The sequence below is a fragment of the Hemicordylus capensis genome, chromosome 6, assembly GCF_027244095.1.
Source record: "Hemicordylus capensis ecotype Gifberg chromosome 6, rHemCap1.1.pri, whole genome shotgun sequence".
Lineage (NCBI taxonomy): Eukaryota > Metazoa > Chordata > Lepidosauria > Squamata > Cordylidae > Hemicordylus > Hemicordylus capensis.
The window spans coordinates 89,200,203-89,218,491 of record NC_069662.1 but is presented as its reverse complement, the minus strand read 5'-3'; the positions used below and the strand labels follow the sequence as shown (position 1 = coordinate 89,218,491).

The 18,289-nt window shown below is 43.5% G+C and overlaps 1 protein-coding gene across 6 annotated transcripts in view; it reads right to left on the bottom strand.

Annotated features, from left to right (window-relative positions):
* The window catches only part of LOC128330509 (protein Daple-like), a 43,992-nt gene that overhangs the window by 7,222 nt on the left and 18,481 nt on the right, over positions 1-18,289 (bottom strand). For 4 of the 6 annotated variants that reach the window (XM_053263506.1, XM_053263502.1, XM_053263503.1 and 1 more), the window contains 5 exons: positions 12,490-12,546; positions 10,485-10,544; positions 8,697-8,764; positions 7,305-7,379; positions 39-3,903 (listed from right to left, as the gene is read on the bottom strand). In XM_053263506.1, coding sequence (XP_053119481.1) covers positions 39-3,903; positions 7,305-7,379; positions 8,697-8,764; positions 10,485-10,544; positions 12,490-12,546 — 4,125 coding nt within the window. Of the gene's footprint in view, positions 1-38; positions 3,904-7,304; positions 7,380-8,696; positions 8,765-10,484; positions 10,545-12,489; positions 12,547-18,289 lie in introns of those variants that run through there. The other 2 variants (XM_053263504.1, XM_053263505.1) reach the window with 2 other exon arrangements.

Sequence of the window (18,289 nt, the reverse complement as noted above, 5' to 3'; positions counted from 1 at the left end):
GCATCCATTATTTAGCCCATCCTTTGTACTAGACTAACCTTGATAGCTGCTTTGACACCTTTACTTAGCTGTTTTTCTTGACATACAATTCCTTTAGGCACCTCATGAACAGTGTGGTCAAGTCTGGTCTTGGAATCCTCCGGCTTTCGGCTTATTCTGGAGAGACTGTGTCTAAGATGGAATAAGTCTCGTCTGGATAATGAACGTTTTAGTTGGCCTATGGAATCTTTGCTTCCAGTGGTCCATTTGGGGAATTTAAGCCAACCCATTTGGCTCTCTCTGGATGCTGCAAGACTTTTCTCTCCAAGGTTCATAATGGATGTTTGCAGAAATTCCTGCAGGTTCTGACGGGTTGCTTCAGGGCCTGCCTTGTGGAGATTCCTTAGGGATTCTTTAAGCCACATTTTCACATCCTGTCTAGATGCTTCAGGACATATCTCATTGAGGTTCATTAGGGAATCCTCAAGCCATTCCTTCACATCCTGTCTGGCCATTTCAGGGAACTCCCGAATGCTTGCGAGGGATTCTGCAAGCCATTCTTGCACATTTAGTCTGTGTGCTTCCTCTTTGAGATTCTCTATTGAATCTCGAAGCCATCCCTGCACATTGGATATGGGTTGGTCAGGACCTACCGCCTTCAGGTTATTTATAGAGGCGTCAAGCCATTCCTGCAAATTTACTCTGGTTGCTTCAGGTTCTTGCGCGTGGAGACTTGCCATGGATGTCTCAAGCCACCCATTCACATCTTGTCTGGCTGCTTCAGACTCATGGAAGCTTCTCATGGATGCTTCAAGCCATTCCTGCACATTCTGTTTGGATAGATCAATACCTGAGTCTTGGAGATTTTTCATGGATGTTTCAAGCCATTTTTGCACATTCAGTCTGGATGCTCCCATACGGACACTTTTAATGGATTCTTCAAGCCATTCCTGCACGTTCTGTAGAGGTGATTCAGGACCTTCCTCTTGGAGGTTCATAACAGGTGATTTCAGGAAATCCTGCAGGTTCTCTCTGAATGCTTCAGGATCTCCCTCTTGGAGGCCCTTTATGGCTGCTTCAAGCCACTCCTTCGCATCCTCTCTGGATGCATGAGAATATTCCTCTTTGAGGGTTTCAAGCAATTCCTGTGCATTCTGACTGGATGCGTCAGCACCTTCATCTAGGAGGTTTTTGGCGGCTGCTTGAAGTCTTTTCCCCACACTGGGTGTTCCAAGACTTTCTTTTATTTGTTTTTTTGTAGGTACTTTAAGCTGTTGCTGCCCCTTCTGTCTAGATGCTTCAGGACCTTTCCCTTGGAAGTTTGTCGCAGTTGTTGTAAGCCATTCCTGCACTTTTGGTTGGGATGCATCAAGGCCTGTCTCTTGGAGCCTCTTGACAGATTCTTCAAGCCATTCCTTCGCATCCTCTCTGGATAGTTCAGGATATTCCTCTGTGAAGTGTTGTAGAGATTTTTCAACCAATTCATGAACAGTCTGTTTGGATAGTTCAGGGCCTTCTTCTGTGAAGTGTTTCATGGATGCTTCAAGCCATTCTTGCATGTTCTCTCTAGCAGCTTCATGACCGCCCCCTTGGAGTTTTTTCATGGGTGCTTTAGTCACTTCCCACACAGTCTGTTTCAGTGCTCCACGATCTTTCCCTTGAAGGCTTCTTATGGGTGGTTCAGATAATTCCTGTACAGTCTGTTTTGATGCTTTGTGACCTTCCTCTAGGAGGCTTCTCATGGGTGATTTAGACAATCCCTGCACCATTTGTTTCAGTACTACAGGGCTTTTCTTTTGGATGTCTTTCATAGATGCTTCACGCCATTCCTGAACATTTAGTTGGGATGGATCAAGGCCTGTCTCTTGGAGCCTCTTGACAGATTCTTCAAGCCATTCCTTCGCATCCTCTCTGGATAGTTCAGGATATTCCTCTGTGAGGTGTTGTAGAGATTTTTCAACCAATTCCTGAATAGTCTGTTTGGATAGTTCGGGACCTCCTTCTGTGAAGTGTTTCATGGATGTTTTAAGCCATTCTTGCATATTCTCTCTAACTGCTTCATGACCCTCCCCTAGGGCAACCACCTCTCTCATAGGTGGTTTAGACACTTCCCGTGCAGTCTTTTTCATTGTTTTCTGATCTTCCTCTAGAAGGCTTCCCACGATTGCTTCAGACAATTCCTGTGTAGTCTGCTTCATGGGTTCACGACCTTCCACTAGGTGGCTTCTTACAGGTGATTTAGACACTTCCTGCACAGTCTGCTTCAATGTTTTATGACCTTCTTCTAAGAGACTCTCCAAGGGTGCTTCAGGCAATTCCTGAACAGTCTGTTTCAATGATTTGCCACCTTCTACTAAGAGCCTTCTCATAGGTGCTTCAGAAAATTCTTGCACAGTTTGTTTCAATGGTTCACGGCCTTCCTCTGGGAAGCTTCTCATGGGGAGTTTAGAAAATTCCTGCACAGTTTGTTTCAATGCTTCATGACCTTCCCCTCGGAGGCTTCTCATGGGTGTTTTAGACAACTCCTGCACAGTCTCCTCTGATGCTTCTTGACCTTCTCCTGGGAGACTTCTCACGGGTGTTTTAGACAACTCCTGCATAGTCTGTTTCAGTGGTTTGTGACCTTCCTCTAGCAGGCTTCTTACTGGTGCTTTAGCCAACTCCTGCACAGTCTCTTCTGATGCTTCATGACCTTCCACTGGGAGTCTTTTAATGGGTGCTTTAGACAAATCCTGAACAGTCTGTTTCAATGGTTCATGACCTTCCTCTATGAGGCTCCTCCTCCTGTGAGGAATTGTTTTAGATAATTCCTGCACAATCTCTTCTGATGTTTCATGATCTTCCCCTTGGAGACTTTTCATGGGTGCTTTAGACAACTGTGCAGTCTTTTTCAATGGTTCATGTCTTTCCTTTGGCAAGCTTCTCACTGGTGCTATAGGAAACATCTGTCCTGTCTCTTCCAGTGCTTCACGACCATTCCCTGGGAGGCTTCTCACGGGTACTTTAGACAATTCCTGTTCAGTCTCTTCCAGTGCTTCATAATACTCTCCTGGGAGACGTCTCACGGGTGCTTTAAATGACTCCTGTTCAGTTTCTTCCAATGCTTCATGGCCTTCCCCTGGGAGGCTTCTCGTGGGTGGTTTAGAGAACTCCTTCACAGTCTGTTTTGATAGTTCACGGCCCTCCTCTCGGAGGCTTCTCATGGGTGCTTTAGACAATTCCTGCACAGCCTCTTCTGATGCTTCATGACTTTCCCTCATGGGTGCTTTAGAGAACTGCACTGTCTGTTTCCATGGTTCGTGATCTTCCTCTAGGAGGTGGCTCCTAGGTGGTTTAGACCATTTTGATGCTTCAAAACTTCCATGTTTGAGGCTCTGGATGCCTCCCATGGACGCTTCAAGCCATTCCTGCACTGTTAATCTGGATGTATCAGGACCTTCCTCTTGGAGATTACTTATGGATACTTGAAGCCATTCTTTCACATCCTGCCTGGATGCTTCGGGACATTGCTGTTTAAGGTTTTTAAGGGATTTTTCAAGCCATTCTTGCAGGCTCTGTTGAGATGCCTGCAGGCCTCCATCTCTGAGGATTTGTATAGAAGTTTGTAGCCATCCTAGCATATTCTCCGCAGATGCTTCAGAACCTGTCCTTTTGAGGTTCTCTATGGATGCTTGAAGCCATCCATTGTTTAGGTTATTTCTGGACAGCTGAGGCACTTCAAGGCTCTCCTGCTTGTGACTTTCTCTGACCACTTCAGGTTTTTGCTTTACAATCTCTGACACTTCAGACCTAACATCTGCAGTTGTTTGCCATACACATATATAGCTTCTTTTCCCCTCTCTGTTCATTTGTGATCCTAAGTGATCCATGTCTACTTCATACACCCATGGTCCACAATAGTCCTTTCTCAGGTCCTCTGCCTGCCTAGGAAAATCAGATGTTTACATGTGGCTCTGGAAAACTGTTTTGAGCAAAACTATCTAAGTTAACATTAAAAAACCCCAACTTCTTTATAGCACAATCTCTGCAATATTTCACACCATAAGGCTATTTATGGCATGGACTATGATAATTTTGGAGAGCCACATCTGGATTTTTTTGGATATTATTTAAAAATATTTGGTAATACAGTCATTTTGGGCATTTATCCTAGGTAGCATTGAGCTACTAATAATTCCTAAACATCCATTATATTTATTACTTGACATTTATGAGATTTGGGCATGGTTATAATTTATTACTAGGAGCTTGCTAGGCGAGTAAGCTGAAACAAACAAACAAAAACCCCTTTGTCTTTTGAAATATTTTCACAGAACATTTCACAGAATGTTTACAGCTTGCTCAGAGTCCATGCAATGTCTTCCATCACTCTGAATCATTGGTTTTAACACTGACTGCTATCAGGAAACCCTTTCACATTGATTCATCTGCTAAGGAATACCGGTACACCTGCTGCAGAATTCCTTTGCATTGTGAAGGATTCTAGCGTGACCTGCTAATGAGGTGTGGTGATGCAGCCAGCTTAAGTGGTGGATCAGTGAAGGTGATGAATCAGCTACCTCCAGCCACCTGCTTCACAAACCCCTTCATTAGTGGGTGTCCACCTCCCCCCCCCGTACTCTCTGCATCTGAAAGGTGAGGTCCAGGCACTTCAGCACCTCTTTCTGTCTTTTAAAAAGGAGGCTATCCTCCTCTCCCTCCTTCCAGGCTTTAATTTTAAAATCAGGCTGAATCGGTTCAACCCCTTTTAGGGGTGATTTGATCCAAATCTGAATTGTTCTAATCGGCCTGATTCAAGTCAAATCGATTAGAATCTGAATAGATTCGCACATCCTTACCTTGGGTGACTGTTGGTCTTGGGCCATGTTTGCTAGGGCACATTCTATGGCATTCACTGAATTAATATAAAGATATAACAATCCTGTCTGATCAGACTAAGGATCCATCTAGTCCAGCATATTGTTTCCAGCACCACTCAGCCAAAAGCCTCTAGGTTTTGTGCAGAATGCTAGCCATGCTAACTGGCTCTAGCTGTTGCCACACACAGTGAATCCTAGGACATTCCAAATACTCCTCTGTAGTTGAGCCCAGATCAAATCTCCCTATTGTCTGAGGTACCATAGTGAGCTGCCTTCTGTACCTCTGTAGTGTGGTCTGTTTGCCACCTGCCAATTCCCCACCCCCAACTCAGTCCAATCTGCTTCCCCACCCCCACCTTCTGCACCTGATCAATTGACCCCCCCACTTGCCCCAATCTCATCTCTAGTCTCACCTTACCTTTCCCCCTCCCACACCTATTTTCTCCCACTCATACCATCCCAGTCATCACTCCCACCACCACCACTCTGTTTTTACTTGGTGATGGTTGTGGCTCTTCCTCCTCCTCCCTTCTCCCACTTGTCCCATTCTCTCCCTTTCAAAAAGGCACAGGGTGAGGAACAAGGTTGTGGAAGACCCTGCACATCCTTGAACTTCATTCTCCACCTCTTGTCTTGCAAGGAGTAAGGAAAAGTAATGAGTGGGAAAAGGAAGACGGATGTGACACCAGCAGCAGGGGCACTATCAGTGCTATGCTGGCAGCAGGCAGGAGCCACTACAGGCTCATGAATGGGGTGGTTAGTGAAGCAGGTGGCTAGTGGTGGCAAACCAGTGGAGTCAGCTAATTTGCTGCCTCTGCCAATCTGCCACCTGAGGAAGTAATCACACTACACCTGATTAGCAGGCTAGTCCTATCTGCAGCCCTATCTGCAGGGGGAGGCTGATGGACAAGTTGTTTGCTGGGCAGTTTGTGTTCCATTATAGATCTTGTCATTGAGCAACCCTCAATAAGCTTCACTGAGGAGTTCCAGAGTTCCTTAGAAAACAATTTGAAAAACATTATTCAATTGAGTCTTGAAACAAGGAGCGTGAAATCAAACATAGTAAACCTTGAAATTAATGTTTATGCTGTATCTCCACATGTCTTCTCAAGTTTTTATCTTATTATAAGCTGAGAAACCAAAATTGTGAAAGCCAGAAGAAACTGTTACAAAGGCTCTTGGCATTTTGGTTGCAGTTTTGTGATTTTTAACCAATCTGATCAAAAATAGCAATATAGATGAAGTACAAACATAAAAATTAGTCTTACAAACTTATTTAGGATCCATCCTTGCTGAATACTTTTTTGCGGAGGGGGGGGATTTTCTTGACTGCTGGCACCGAGAAGCGGTACCAAATATTTTGGGACACAGTAAGTCAGAACTCTAGATGCATGGAATATCACTTACATTGTGTGTTGTTTTTTTAAAAACCCATAACCAAGTACTACTTTATAAAGGTTTCAAATATGGAAAAATAGAAATGTAGTAAGTGTGAATATTTCACTCAGAACATATTTGTTTGAAAACATGGCTCATCACCATATATAGCTGAGATTTCCATTAAAGCATATATAAAAAATTAAATATAATGTTTTACAATCAATATATGCAAAACAGAAAAAGAAACAATAACCCAAATTCACATCCACATAGGGCAAGCGATCTCCAAGGCTAGTGATCACTTACATTATAAACAAAGATAAGTAAACCAACACCAAGTGCAGAAACTCAAGCCAGGTGGGACCGTCAGCAGGGCACATTTGTCCAATTCAGGCGTTATTGTAACTGTGTACAGTGTTCATGGTTACAATGCCAAACAGTAAGCAATGCCTCCTGCATGGACACACTATGCAACCCTGTCCCCCAATTCAAATTTTGAATTGAGCCCTGAGTCTGGCAAAAAATAAATCTGTATGGAAAGTGGGGTAAATTCCATCCTCAAAACTTGGGTAAAATCCACTTTAAAATGCACTACCAGTTTTTGTCTGAAGAGACAAATGCTATACTCTATTTAATAAAGATCCTCCCCATGGTTAGGAACACTGAGCTCCACAATGTACACAATTACAACAATGCCTGAACAGGGCTGTTATACTGGACACATTTTGGTCTAGTTTTTGAGCAGCACATCCACATCATGCTACTTTATGTAGTACAAACTTGTCTTTGCTAGATAACAAGATGCTGATTTCTCCCAAAACGTTCCCAGGCACAATTCTGGGAATACTCTGGTGAGTATATTTATTATTATTTATTTGATTTATATACCACGCCTCCAAAAATGGGAAATATGGCCTTTTATCCTTGGGGATGTATATAATATCTATTATTTATTTTTGAAATATCCTGCCTTTCAATACACAATGTCAAGGCCAGTGTCCAAGCATAATATTTCTGGGCCTACTTACAACTTGCCTTTCCTGTTTCAAAACACACACACACACACAAACACAAACACAAACAAACCTGGAGGATTGTCTGATGTCCTTTAGCTTCTTTAGGTTCTTTTGTTTAACCTCCTTTCTTTTCATTCCTGGCTGCCTGGTTTATATGTAAAGACATGTGGAAGTACAGCATGCATGTATACTGACAGACATCCAGACTAACATTGTGAGTGCCAAAAATTGTTCACAGATGCAACAGGATTGGTGTGATTTTTCCAATCTCCCCTTCCCTTTGCAGCCCACTGTGCCTCTTGAATATATGCCCTTGACACATGTGGGACTCTCAGGCACATATTTTTGGGAGGCATCAATGAAAACCACTCCTACCCCATTGCACACACTAAATGTTTTTCAGTGCACACAACATTATTTTGGATGTCAGCCATGATTTTCACATGAGTGCCTTTTGAACACTGGTCTAGTGTCAGTTCTTCTCTGCACTCTGGAGACTAGAGACCAAATTCATTTACTCACCAAATTCATTTACTCACATCTGGAGCCTGTAAATCCTATCAAAAGCACTGGTGGCTTCTGTTGTCCTGATGGTGCTTGTCCCTCCCCCCTGCTCCCTATTGGCTGCTCCTGCTTGTTCAGAGTCTCTCTCTCTCCCTCTCCTATCTAGAGGAGAACCTGAGCAGGCAACTGATTGTCGAGAATGTTGCTTTTTATATTCTAACACTGCTTCTGATTGGCTCCAGCAGATCTCATCAGTTGTGAACACTGCATGTAGATGCAAAGAAATAATTTTGCAAAAAATCTTCATGCAAGATCTACAATTTAGTCTTATTTCTATGTAATGGTAATGGGCTCACAGTTATCCCCCTTCCAAGACTACTGGGGGCAGGTAATTTGTGTCCCCACCCCTGCTCAGGATGGATGTTAATGATAACAAACCGTATATCATATGTAATATATGTAATATACAACATCCTCCACACACAGATACACACAGATTTGTTAACATAGAAATTCTTACCATTAAACAAAGATACTTTTACAGATACACACAGATTTATTAACATGGAAATTGATACTATTAAACAAGGATATTTTTACAGAAAGGGAACCCCCTTTAAGTATAATTGATTTCAATGAGGCTAAAACGGAAGACTTGAAAACGTGCTCTCCCCCTTGACGCCAATGAGATTTGAACGTTGGCTGGACTGTGTTAAAAATCATTGTTGGGTAACCCCTATAAGTGATTGTCCAGTTGAACCTACCATCTCTATCCAATAAGTATGCCTCAAAATGGATTTAGGATGCTAAATGGTTATGGGCAAAGTACCCCTCAAATGGGAACATGGAACACTCCAAGGCATATTTCACCCCTGTGAAACTGCACCACATTTGTGGTGAGGTGGGAGAGGAGGGGAGGAATTCAACCCAAACATTTCTATCAGGCGAAAACACTTACAATGTTGTAGCCTCTAGCTCAGAATTTTTGATCTCCTCTTGCAGTTGGTTTATTTTCATCTGAAGGCTCTTAAAAGTCAAAACATGCATACGTTATTGTAAGTGAATAACCAGCACATGTATATCTCTCTCACACAGAGACACGTTAAAAGCCCTTTGGGATTCTTCAAATCATGTTCTCACAAAAAGAAACATATTTTACAGTGTAATAACATCTGCTCTAACAACGTGGGGAGCACTTTCACAAAACCATTTTATTGTGTGAATAGTGATGAGAAGAGTTACCTCATGTGCTTCTTCTACTTCAAAAATGATAATGCGAATGATTTCATTATATATTTCTAAATCTTATTCCTCAGATTGCCAGTAGCCCATGGGACTTTTGACACAGTTTACAGGAAAAAAATTAAACCCTGACTGACATTCTGTGCAGCATCCTGTTGTGGGTTTTAACACAGTGTGCATGCCCTTGTGCAAGAGTGCTGTTGTACAAATGCAAATATTGCACAAATGCCACTGTGTTATAGTATGGCTATTGTTTCCAATGGCTCTACCACTGTGCAACTGTGTTTGCATAATTTTTGCACTTACACAACAGCACTCTTGTGCAACTGCATGTGCATTATGTTAAAATACATGTCCATTGTGATAAAACATGTGGGATACTGCTCAGAATGCCAGCCCCTGAGACTATGTGAGCGTGTGTTAGAGGAAGACAGATTCCCCCATCTCCAAATCTATCTGGCAATAACTGGGAGTCTGAATTGGGTTTGGATGGACTCTTAAATGAAATGTGGCAATGTCATCACTGTGTACCAGGATCTGGGCTCTCAGCCTCAGGAGCAGCATTGATGCAATAAATAAATAAATAAATAATCAGGCCTTTTCCACTGCTCCTTTCCACTTTCTATGACTTACTGGTGGTGGATGAAAGGAATAATAATAAACTTTCTTTGTTAGCCACCCCATAACAAATTATTCTCTGGGTGGCTCACAACACTAACACCTCGAATAAAAACACAGATCATTACAGACCAAAAGGGGAAAAAAGAAAATGCAAAATACAATGCCAAACAATTTTAAAACTCTTTAAAAATCAGTTTAAAATCAAATTTAAATATCAAAATTTAAAAGTCCTGAGTGAAGAAAAAGGTCTTTACCTGGTGTAAAGGAAGGTCAGGATAGTTCCATTTGGAGCAATGGAGGCTGCAACAGTGGCTGAAGTCCTGGACATTGCCATCTCTAAACAGTTCAGGAAGCAGGGAACTATGGGACCTCAAAGGGCTTGATCCAGATCAATTTTGAACTGAGTCCTGGTAGTCTGGATAAAAATGGAGCCGTGCGGAAAGTGGGACTCCGCACACTCAGGGCAAAATTCAGTTTAAAATGCACTCTGTGTGTGTGTGGGAGGGAGGAGGGGGGATGTGTTTTTCAGGTGTAACTACACTGTCTTATTTAAAACACCCCAGCCATGCAGAAAGTGCTCCCTGCTTTCCAATGCATTTTCACTGTACTATAAATTAGCCCCCCAAACCAGGCAATCAAAACCCCACACCCATCTCTTAGAGAAAATGACTCAACGTTTGCCCACACAGTGTACACACCTGGGACCACACATTTTAAATGAAAATGATTTCCTTTTAAAAAATGCCAAGGCTGAATTCCCCTTGGATTTGCAGGGAGCCCAGCAGTTATGTGATGTTTGGCCTCAATGATATTTAATCACAATCGTCATACTGACTTCAGGAAGAATGAACCATATTTCTGACTGTGAATATATGGGATTCACCTCAATATTTTTCCCTTGTTCTATCAAAGCTGTTCTTGTTTCAAGAATCTGTAGTTGTTCCTGCAGCACAAATAAAATATAGGATTTTTGAGGAAACAAAAAACACGTCCAATCTTTACCTTACATCAATTTTAGGGCAGTTTACTAAAATAAAACAAACAAAAAAACCCTGTTATTATTCATATAACTAGTGTGTGACCATTTTCAATCATTATTTATTTATTTGCAAAAATATTTGTTCCTTACTTTTCTGGTCCCCTAGGCAGAATACCAAGGGAGAATATCGCCCCTGAGGCAGATTTCAGCAGCAAAAATAATTAATGAATCTATAATAAAACTGATACTTGAATAAACTGATGTAATAACCTATAATACACACAACTCATAATTAACTGGTGGAATTCTCTGCCACAAGGTGTGGTGTTGGCTACTAATTTGGATGGCTTTAAGAGGGGTTTGGATAACTTCATGGAGGAGAGGTCTATCAATGGCTACTAGCTGGAGGGCTATAGGCCACCTCTAACCTCAGAGGCAGGATGTCTCTGAGTACCAGTTGCAGGGGAGTAACAGCAGGAGGGAGGGCAATGCCCTCAACTCCTGCCTGTAGGCTTCCAGCAGCATCTGGTGGGCCACTGTGTGAAACAGGATGCTGGACTAGATGGGCCTTGGGCCTGATCCAGCAGGCCTGTTCCTATGTTCTTAATAAATAGGTAATACAACTATGACAAAAATTCACAAACTGCTAAAACTCACAGGCTGCCCAAAGCCTGTGTGAACTGAAAGGTCTTTACTATATACTGAAACAGCAATGTTAAAGGCATTCCATTGTCTGTGTATCATCAGCTGAGACAGGCTTGCTCCTGGTACCTACCCACTTCACTTTCAAACACAGGAAACTGCCTTATAGCTCCATCCATACTATTAACACTAACTGGCAACAGCTTTCCAGTGCTTCAGATAGGCGTCTTTCTCAACCCTACCTGGAAATGCCAGGGATTGAACCTGGGACCTTCTGCATACAAAGCCGAAGATGCTCTGCTGATGAGCTATAGCCCATCTCCTGAGGATATGTGCATCCAAAGCATGGTAGGTTTATATGGGAGCAGGCAGTTGTTGATATACTGCAGTCCCAGGCAGTGGAGGACTTTAAATCACACTTGGAAATAAACTTGTAGCCAATGAAGCTCTTCAAGCACAAGTAAGTAGGGATGTGCAAGGTGGTTCAATTTGAACTGCGGTTTGAGTCGAACCAATCCGGTTCAGTCCGAGTCAAAGCAAGTTTGAACTGGACCAGCCCCAGTTCTAAGAACTGGTTTGTGGGCCGGTTTGGGGGCAGACTTGTAAAGGGAATCCGGTGAGGATTTGCCTTAACAAGTAAAGGGCATTCCCTATAATAATGCAGGGGGGAGGGTACTTTTAGCCTTTAATTTTAAGGTGGCAGGGAAGGTGGAGGTGGCCATGGTAGTGGCTACGGCGGAGACATCAGCAGTGGGGCTTCTACAACCCCCTCACTGATTTGGGTCTCCGCAAACTTTTTTGGGAACTCTGCACATGCAGGGAGGCCATTCTCATCACCACACACAAATGGGCCCTGGCCATGCAAAATGGTCACAAAAATGGCCTCTGTGCATGCACAGAGGCCTGAAGAGCCGCAGCCAGTCCAGCCTACTCTTTGGGAGGTGGGGGGTTGGAGGATTCCCTGCTGCTCCTGCCGATGTCTCTGGCACAGCTGCGGCCGCCACCGCTACCATCCCCACCACCTCAAAATGAAAGGTAAAAAGTACCCTTTCTCTCCCCTACACACACATTACTATAGGGAATGCCCTTTACTTATAAAGGGGAATCCTCACCCAATTCCCCTTTATAAGTATATCCCTCGAGCCGGTTTGGCTAAACCTAAGACCAGACCGGGCTGGGTCAGTTTGAATCCGGTCCAGATTCAAACCCAATTTGCTATTCCCAGAGGAATTATTTTCATCCATTATAGTTATACTTTTTTCAGTACCTTCAAAAATCCTCCTTTTTGTTCTTCCATTTTCCTTTCCCAGCACTGCAGGTGTGCCTAATCAAAGAAAGCGTGAAAGGTTATTCTCATCATCACCAAAACAGAGGAAGAGAAACTATTGCTTTCATAAGTTGTTGTTGTTCCGCTAAGTGAGACAGTTGTTCCTCTAAGTGAGAACTGAAGTGTGGCATCCCACAAGGCTCCATACTGTCTCCAAAGCTCTTTAACATCTACATGAAACTGCTGGAAGAGACCATCAGGAGGTTTGGTGCTGGGTGTTACCAATATGCTGATGACACCCAGATTTACTTTTTCATGCCGACCTCATCAGGAAATGGCATATCTTCCCTAAATGCCTGCCTGGAACCAGTAATGGGCTGGATGAGGGATAACAAACTGAAGTTGAATCCAAATAAGACAGAAGTACTGACTGTGGGGGGACAGGACCCGAGAGATGGTTTAGATCTGCCTGTTCTGGATGGGGTTACACTTCCTCTGAAAGATCAGGTATGTCGCTTGGGAGTGCTCCTGGACCAAAAGCTCTCCCTGGTTTCTTATGTGGAGGTGGTGGCCAGGAGCACTTTTTGTCAGCTTCAATTGATATGTCAGCTATGTCCATTTCTAGAGGTGAATGACCTTAAAACAATGGTACATATGCTGGTAACCTCCAGGCTTGACTACTGTAATGCACTCTATGTGGGGCTGCCTTTGTACATAGTCCGGAAACTACAGTTGGTACAGAATGCGGCAGCCAGACTGGTCTCTGGGACCACATGAAGGGACCACATAACACTGGTTCAAAAAGAACTGCACTGGCTGCCAATATGTTTCTGGGTGAAATACAAAGTGCTGGTTATTACTTATAAAGCCCTTAATGGCTTGGGTCCAGGCTATTTGAGAGAGTGCCTCTTTTGTCATAATCCCTGCAACCTGCTACAATCTTCTGGAGAGGTCTGGTTACGGTTGCCACCGGCTTGTGTGGTGGCGACTCAGGACCGGGCTTTTTCTGTGGCTGCCCCAGGGCTCTGGAATAAGCTTCCTGCTGAAATAAGAGCATCTCTTTCTCTGTTTTCAGGAAACCCTCAAGACCCTCCTATTCTCCCAGGCTTTTAATTAGAATTAATTTTAATAATTTTTAAAAACTTGTTTTAATAATTTTATTCTATTGTTTTTATTGTCATGTATTTTAATTTCTTACTTTTACATATTTTAAATTTTGTACACTGTCTAGAGATATACATATCAGGCAGTATAAAAATATGATAGATAGATAGATAGATAGATAAGTCTCCCTTCATATTGGAAAAACAATAGCCCTGTTCATGTCCTTCAATGGCTCCAACTAGAAGCAAAACAGTCATACTCATAGACAAGCTTATGTGCTATCCAGGGTCACAAACACAATTCTTCTCAATGGGGCCTGTGCCACTCAGTTCAGTTTAATGTCAACAGGTATTGAGTAATCAAGTGAAGCATCTGCATAAGTCAGGATTATAAGAAACTATGGATATGATTTCATTCCATCCAATTTATTTAATTTTTGCCAATCCATTCATAAACCCCTAATACAGCCTTGTGCAACAAAATGCAGCTGAAAAACATACTGCAAACAAAGAGATTCATTTCAGACATCATTAGATGCTCTCTCATTCAGCCATTTTTAGCAAATCAATTAGGGTTTGTTAGATCAGGAATGAGCAATGACCTTGAGCATTTCCTCAATCTCTTCCCTCCTTTCCTTGCATGCCCTGCTTTAGAGAAACATTCTTGGTTTGTTAAACTGTAGTTTGCTGTGATGTCCAAACTAGGAATTTTAGAACTTCCCACAAAACAAGATTGCAAACCATGGCTCGATTCTGGTTTGGAATTCTGGTTTGCACAGCTTAAATCACAATCTCCTGGTTGGACATAATGGCAATCTGTGGTTTAACAAACCAGGAAGCATTGGATCAGATAATACTTTTCCAGCCCACACAATTAAAAGGGGAATGAGCTGAGAGTGAGTCCATCATGATATATTTCAGAGATGTCCTTACACCTTCCCAGTGTGTTCCTTTATCGAGGGACTGTTCATCCAACTAGCTGCTGTGCACATAACCCAAATATTATTTATTTATTTTATGTATTATTTTCATTTTTATACTGCCCTTCTTTCTAAATCCCCAGGGCAATGGACAACAAGTTTAAAACAATCACAAAACATCAATTAACAAAACAGGTGTAGCTAAACCTAAAAAGCGAGCAAAGAGCAACGCATTGGCCAAAAGTCAGGACAAAATGGGCAGTTTTCAATATCCTAGAAAAGATTGGGAGTGAGGGAGCCATGCAGATCTCAACTGAGAGCAAATTCCATAGCTTGGGGGCTGTCACCAAGAAGGCTCTGTCCCACACGTTTGACAAATGATGACCTCTTATTGTGCTATTTTAAGCAGATAAATTATGAATTGGATGTGGAAGAGTTTCTCTAAGTTGAATCATGGGTCAGCGAAGGGTTAAACTAGCAGCCATATCACAACTGCAATGATGCATTTCTTAGTAACCACGGAGCCTTCTGCCTTCAGAAGCAGTGCTGGCAGACTGTAGAGTGGCTCAGGAGCAGCACACACATCTCAAACTTTGGTCAGTGGCTCCCTGTGTGGTATGTGGGTCAGCATCTCTAGTTTTCTGTGTATCTCAACAGCTGCCAGCTGCCAGTGCTTGCTCAATCACCTTTGATAGCTGATGACTACTCCAAACTACTGGAATTTGTGTTATACCCCCAGCAGTGTTCTCCTACAGGGATTCTCAGATGTTGTTGACTACAACTCCCATAATCCCCAAGCAAAAGCCATTGCAGCTGGGCATTCTGGGAGTTGTTGTCGTCAACAACAACTGGGAATCCCTGTTAGAGGGAACACTGTGCCCCACCTGCCTGATGGGAATGGGATTAATTGTCTTGTATTAACTGCCTAGTTTATACAAACCCATGGTTTGTATTAACTAAAATAGGTCAAAGAAGCCTGAATCTGCAGCTGGATGGCAAAAGGCAATCCTGGAGGGATGCAAAGGGATGCTGTCATTTTGATGGTACTAAACTGCCTTAAAAATGAGTATTGATGTGTGGGTGCCTGCTGCATGTTCCTCACCCTGCCCAGTTTGTGTATTTATAAATCCACAGATATTTCAAAAGTTCTACAGGTTTTTAGTATTCAGTCCTCATAATGAAATGATCCTGTGCATTCCTGGTGCTTGAGAAAGTGGGGACTGTGTCACTGATTTTATTTGCTTGACTAGGTTTGGAAATGTAAAATACCTCAGAGACTGTGTAATGGAGCGTTGACTCACTGAATTGTTAAATAACTGTCATATATAGGAAGATGGAATTGCTTTGCATGAAGTTTCAAGTATACTGTCACAATGCACATAATCAAAAATAAGATGGTAGTGGGGGCTAGTTCAAGGCCACACAGTGGCTGGCATCCAGACTAATGCTGCACTAGTGCAAACATGTACTAGGCAAGGATGTTACATTAGCTAGTTGCACTAGCTAAGATGTTACACTAGCTAAGTTGAGAGTTTGCATTCCAGACTAATATTGTACTGGTGCACACCCTGTGGCACACCTCCTGCTTTGGGCACGTTCAGACAACCATAGGAACATAGGAATATAGGAAGCTGCCATATAATGAGTCAGACCATTGGTCTATCTAGCTTAGTATTGTCTACACAGACTGACAGCAGCTTCTCCAAGATTGTAGGCAGGAGTCTCTCTCAGTCCTATCTTGGAGAAGCCGGAGAGGGAACTTGAACCTTCTGCTCATTCCAGAGCGGCTCCATCACCTGAGGGGAATATCTTACAGTGCTCACATGTGTCTCCCATTCAAATGCAACCAGGGCAGACCCTGCTTAGCACGGGGGACATGTCAAGCTTGCTACCACAAGACCAGCTCTCCTCTCCAAGTGGAAAGTAAATATGAGGGAACCGGAGGCTTCCAATGAACATGGTTTCCTGGTGCGAGCCAGAAGCTGCATGCATTTTATGTTGATCAAACCTGCCCATGTCACATGGACACTATCAGCCTCCCTTCATCTTCTGACGTTCTCCACCCAGTTTCAGCTACTGCTTACAGATGTTGGGCAGTGAGGGGAAGCCAACATTATCCGCCCAACAGTGGCGGGTTTAGACAACATGAATCGCATACAACATCTGACGTGCAACGAGAATGTGCACTTGCTGGGAACCTCCAGTTCCTGCCTACTTACTTATTTTCCCTGGGTTGTTTGGACCTGCCCTGTGAAACCTCTTCTTCAGTCTATGAATGTTGCAGGGAATGAAGCAAAGCCATCTGCTATCCTTGTTGCACAAGCACAATCCTTGCACAAGTGGAATAAGACCACAGAAGATTGTGCAACTTTGAGCATCTGTTCAGCCACTTGACCTACTGGCAGGTGTGCATCTTTATTACTCTGGAGCCAAATTGTAGGTTAACCTGCAGAGGTATAGGGAGCTCATCGGTGGCAGGGTGACAAGTGATTTGTATGTGCACATTAGCGCACATGCGCCCAAGCCATGTCCCCTGCAACCACATCAGATGCAGGGGACATGGTCCAGGATGGGGCCATTCAGCCTCATTGTGATGTGTCCTGCCCCAGTCAGTGGTGCGTTGAATTGCTGACTGGGAGCTCCTGTCTCTGTGAGGCAGGAGCTCCAGTCAGCGATTCAACAAACCGCTGATGGGGGTTTGGAAACTCTGCAATGGGGCTGAATGGCCCCATCCTGGCACTGACCATGCCCCTTGTGCTCAACGTGGATGTAGGGGGTGTGGCCACTAGGAATCCTCCCCAACCAGCATTTCATTGAAATGCTGGCTGGCTGGGCTTCCCACCCACCCTGCATCATTAAGAATTAGACAGGGGGGAATCCCCAAGCCAGCCAGTGTTTCAATGAAATGCTGTCTGGGAAGGAGAGGGGCATTCTTTTGTTCTCCTAGCCAGCAAAATCACCATCTGGGTGAGGGAGGGATGGGAGTAAGGGGGGTTCCTTGGCAGCTACCCCAGACCCTCATGGCCAAGGGCCGCTCCCCCCCCGCTCCATTGTCCCTACGCCCCTGTTAAGCAGGAATTTGAACCCATATCCTCTCCAGCCCACTTACTCACTAACCTACAGTGACGTTTGTTTATTTTTATATTAATGAACATCCGGCTTTCCTATATCCTGACAATCTTTTATTATTTGAAAAAACCTTGGCCCAATTGTTTGATAGTTGAGTATTGTCTTTGAGGCATGACTAGGCAATTAAATGGCAAATGGCTGACATACTGCCCAGCAGTATGTCAGTGTAAGAAGGACTGTGTTTCCACAGGGAGCCAACAGCATCCCTACGGCCACAGCCTGTTGCACGGAGGGGGAAGGGAGCATGTTTTGCTCCTCTCTCCTCCCTCAAAAAGCCCTTTCAGCATGGAGGAATATGTTCCTGAGAGTTGTGTGACCCTAAGGAACAGATTCCTGCAAGTGGATGGCACTTTTGGAGGAGGGCAGGGTGGGGGAGAAGCAAACATTGCTGCCCTCCACCTCTTTGCCTACTTGGCTGCACAATACGCTGTCACCACAGGAATACTGGATGCTCCCTGTGGACATCCTTCTTATGTAGATCCACTGATGAGCAGCATGTCGGCCAATGTCTACAATTCTTGATGTTGTTCCTATTATACCATGCAAGGCTTTGTATTCTATGCCAATGTTCCATAGCAGGCTTCCTGAGTATGAAGAACTATTCTAAATGTAACTAAGGCAATACACAAAGGCAGCTATTTGGCTACA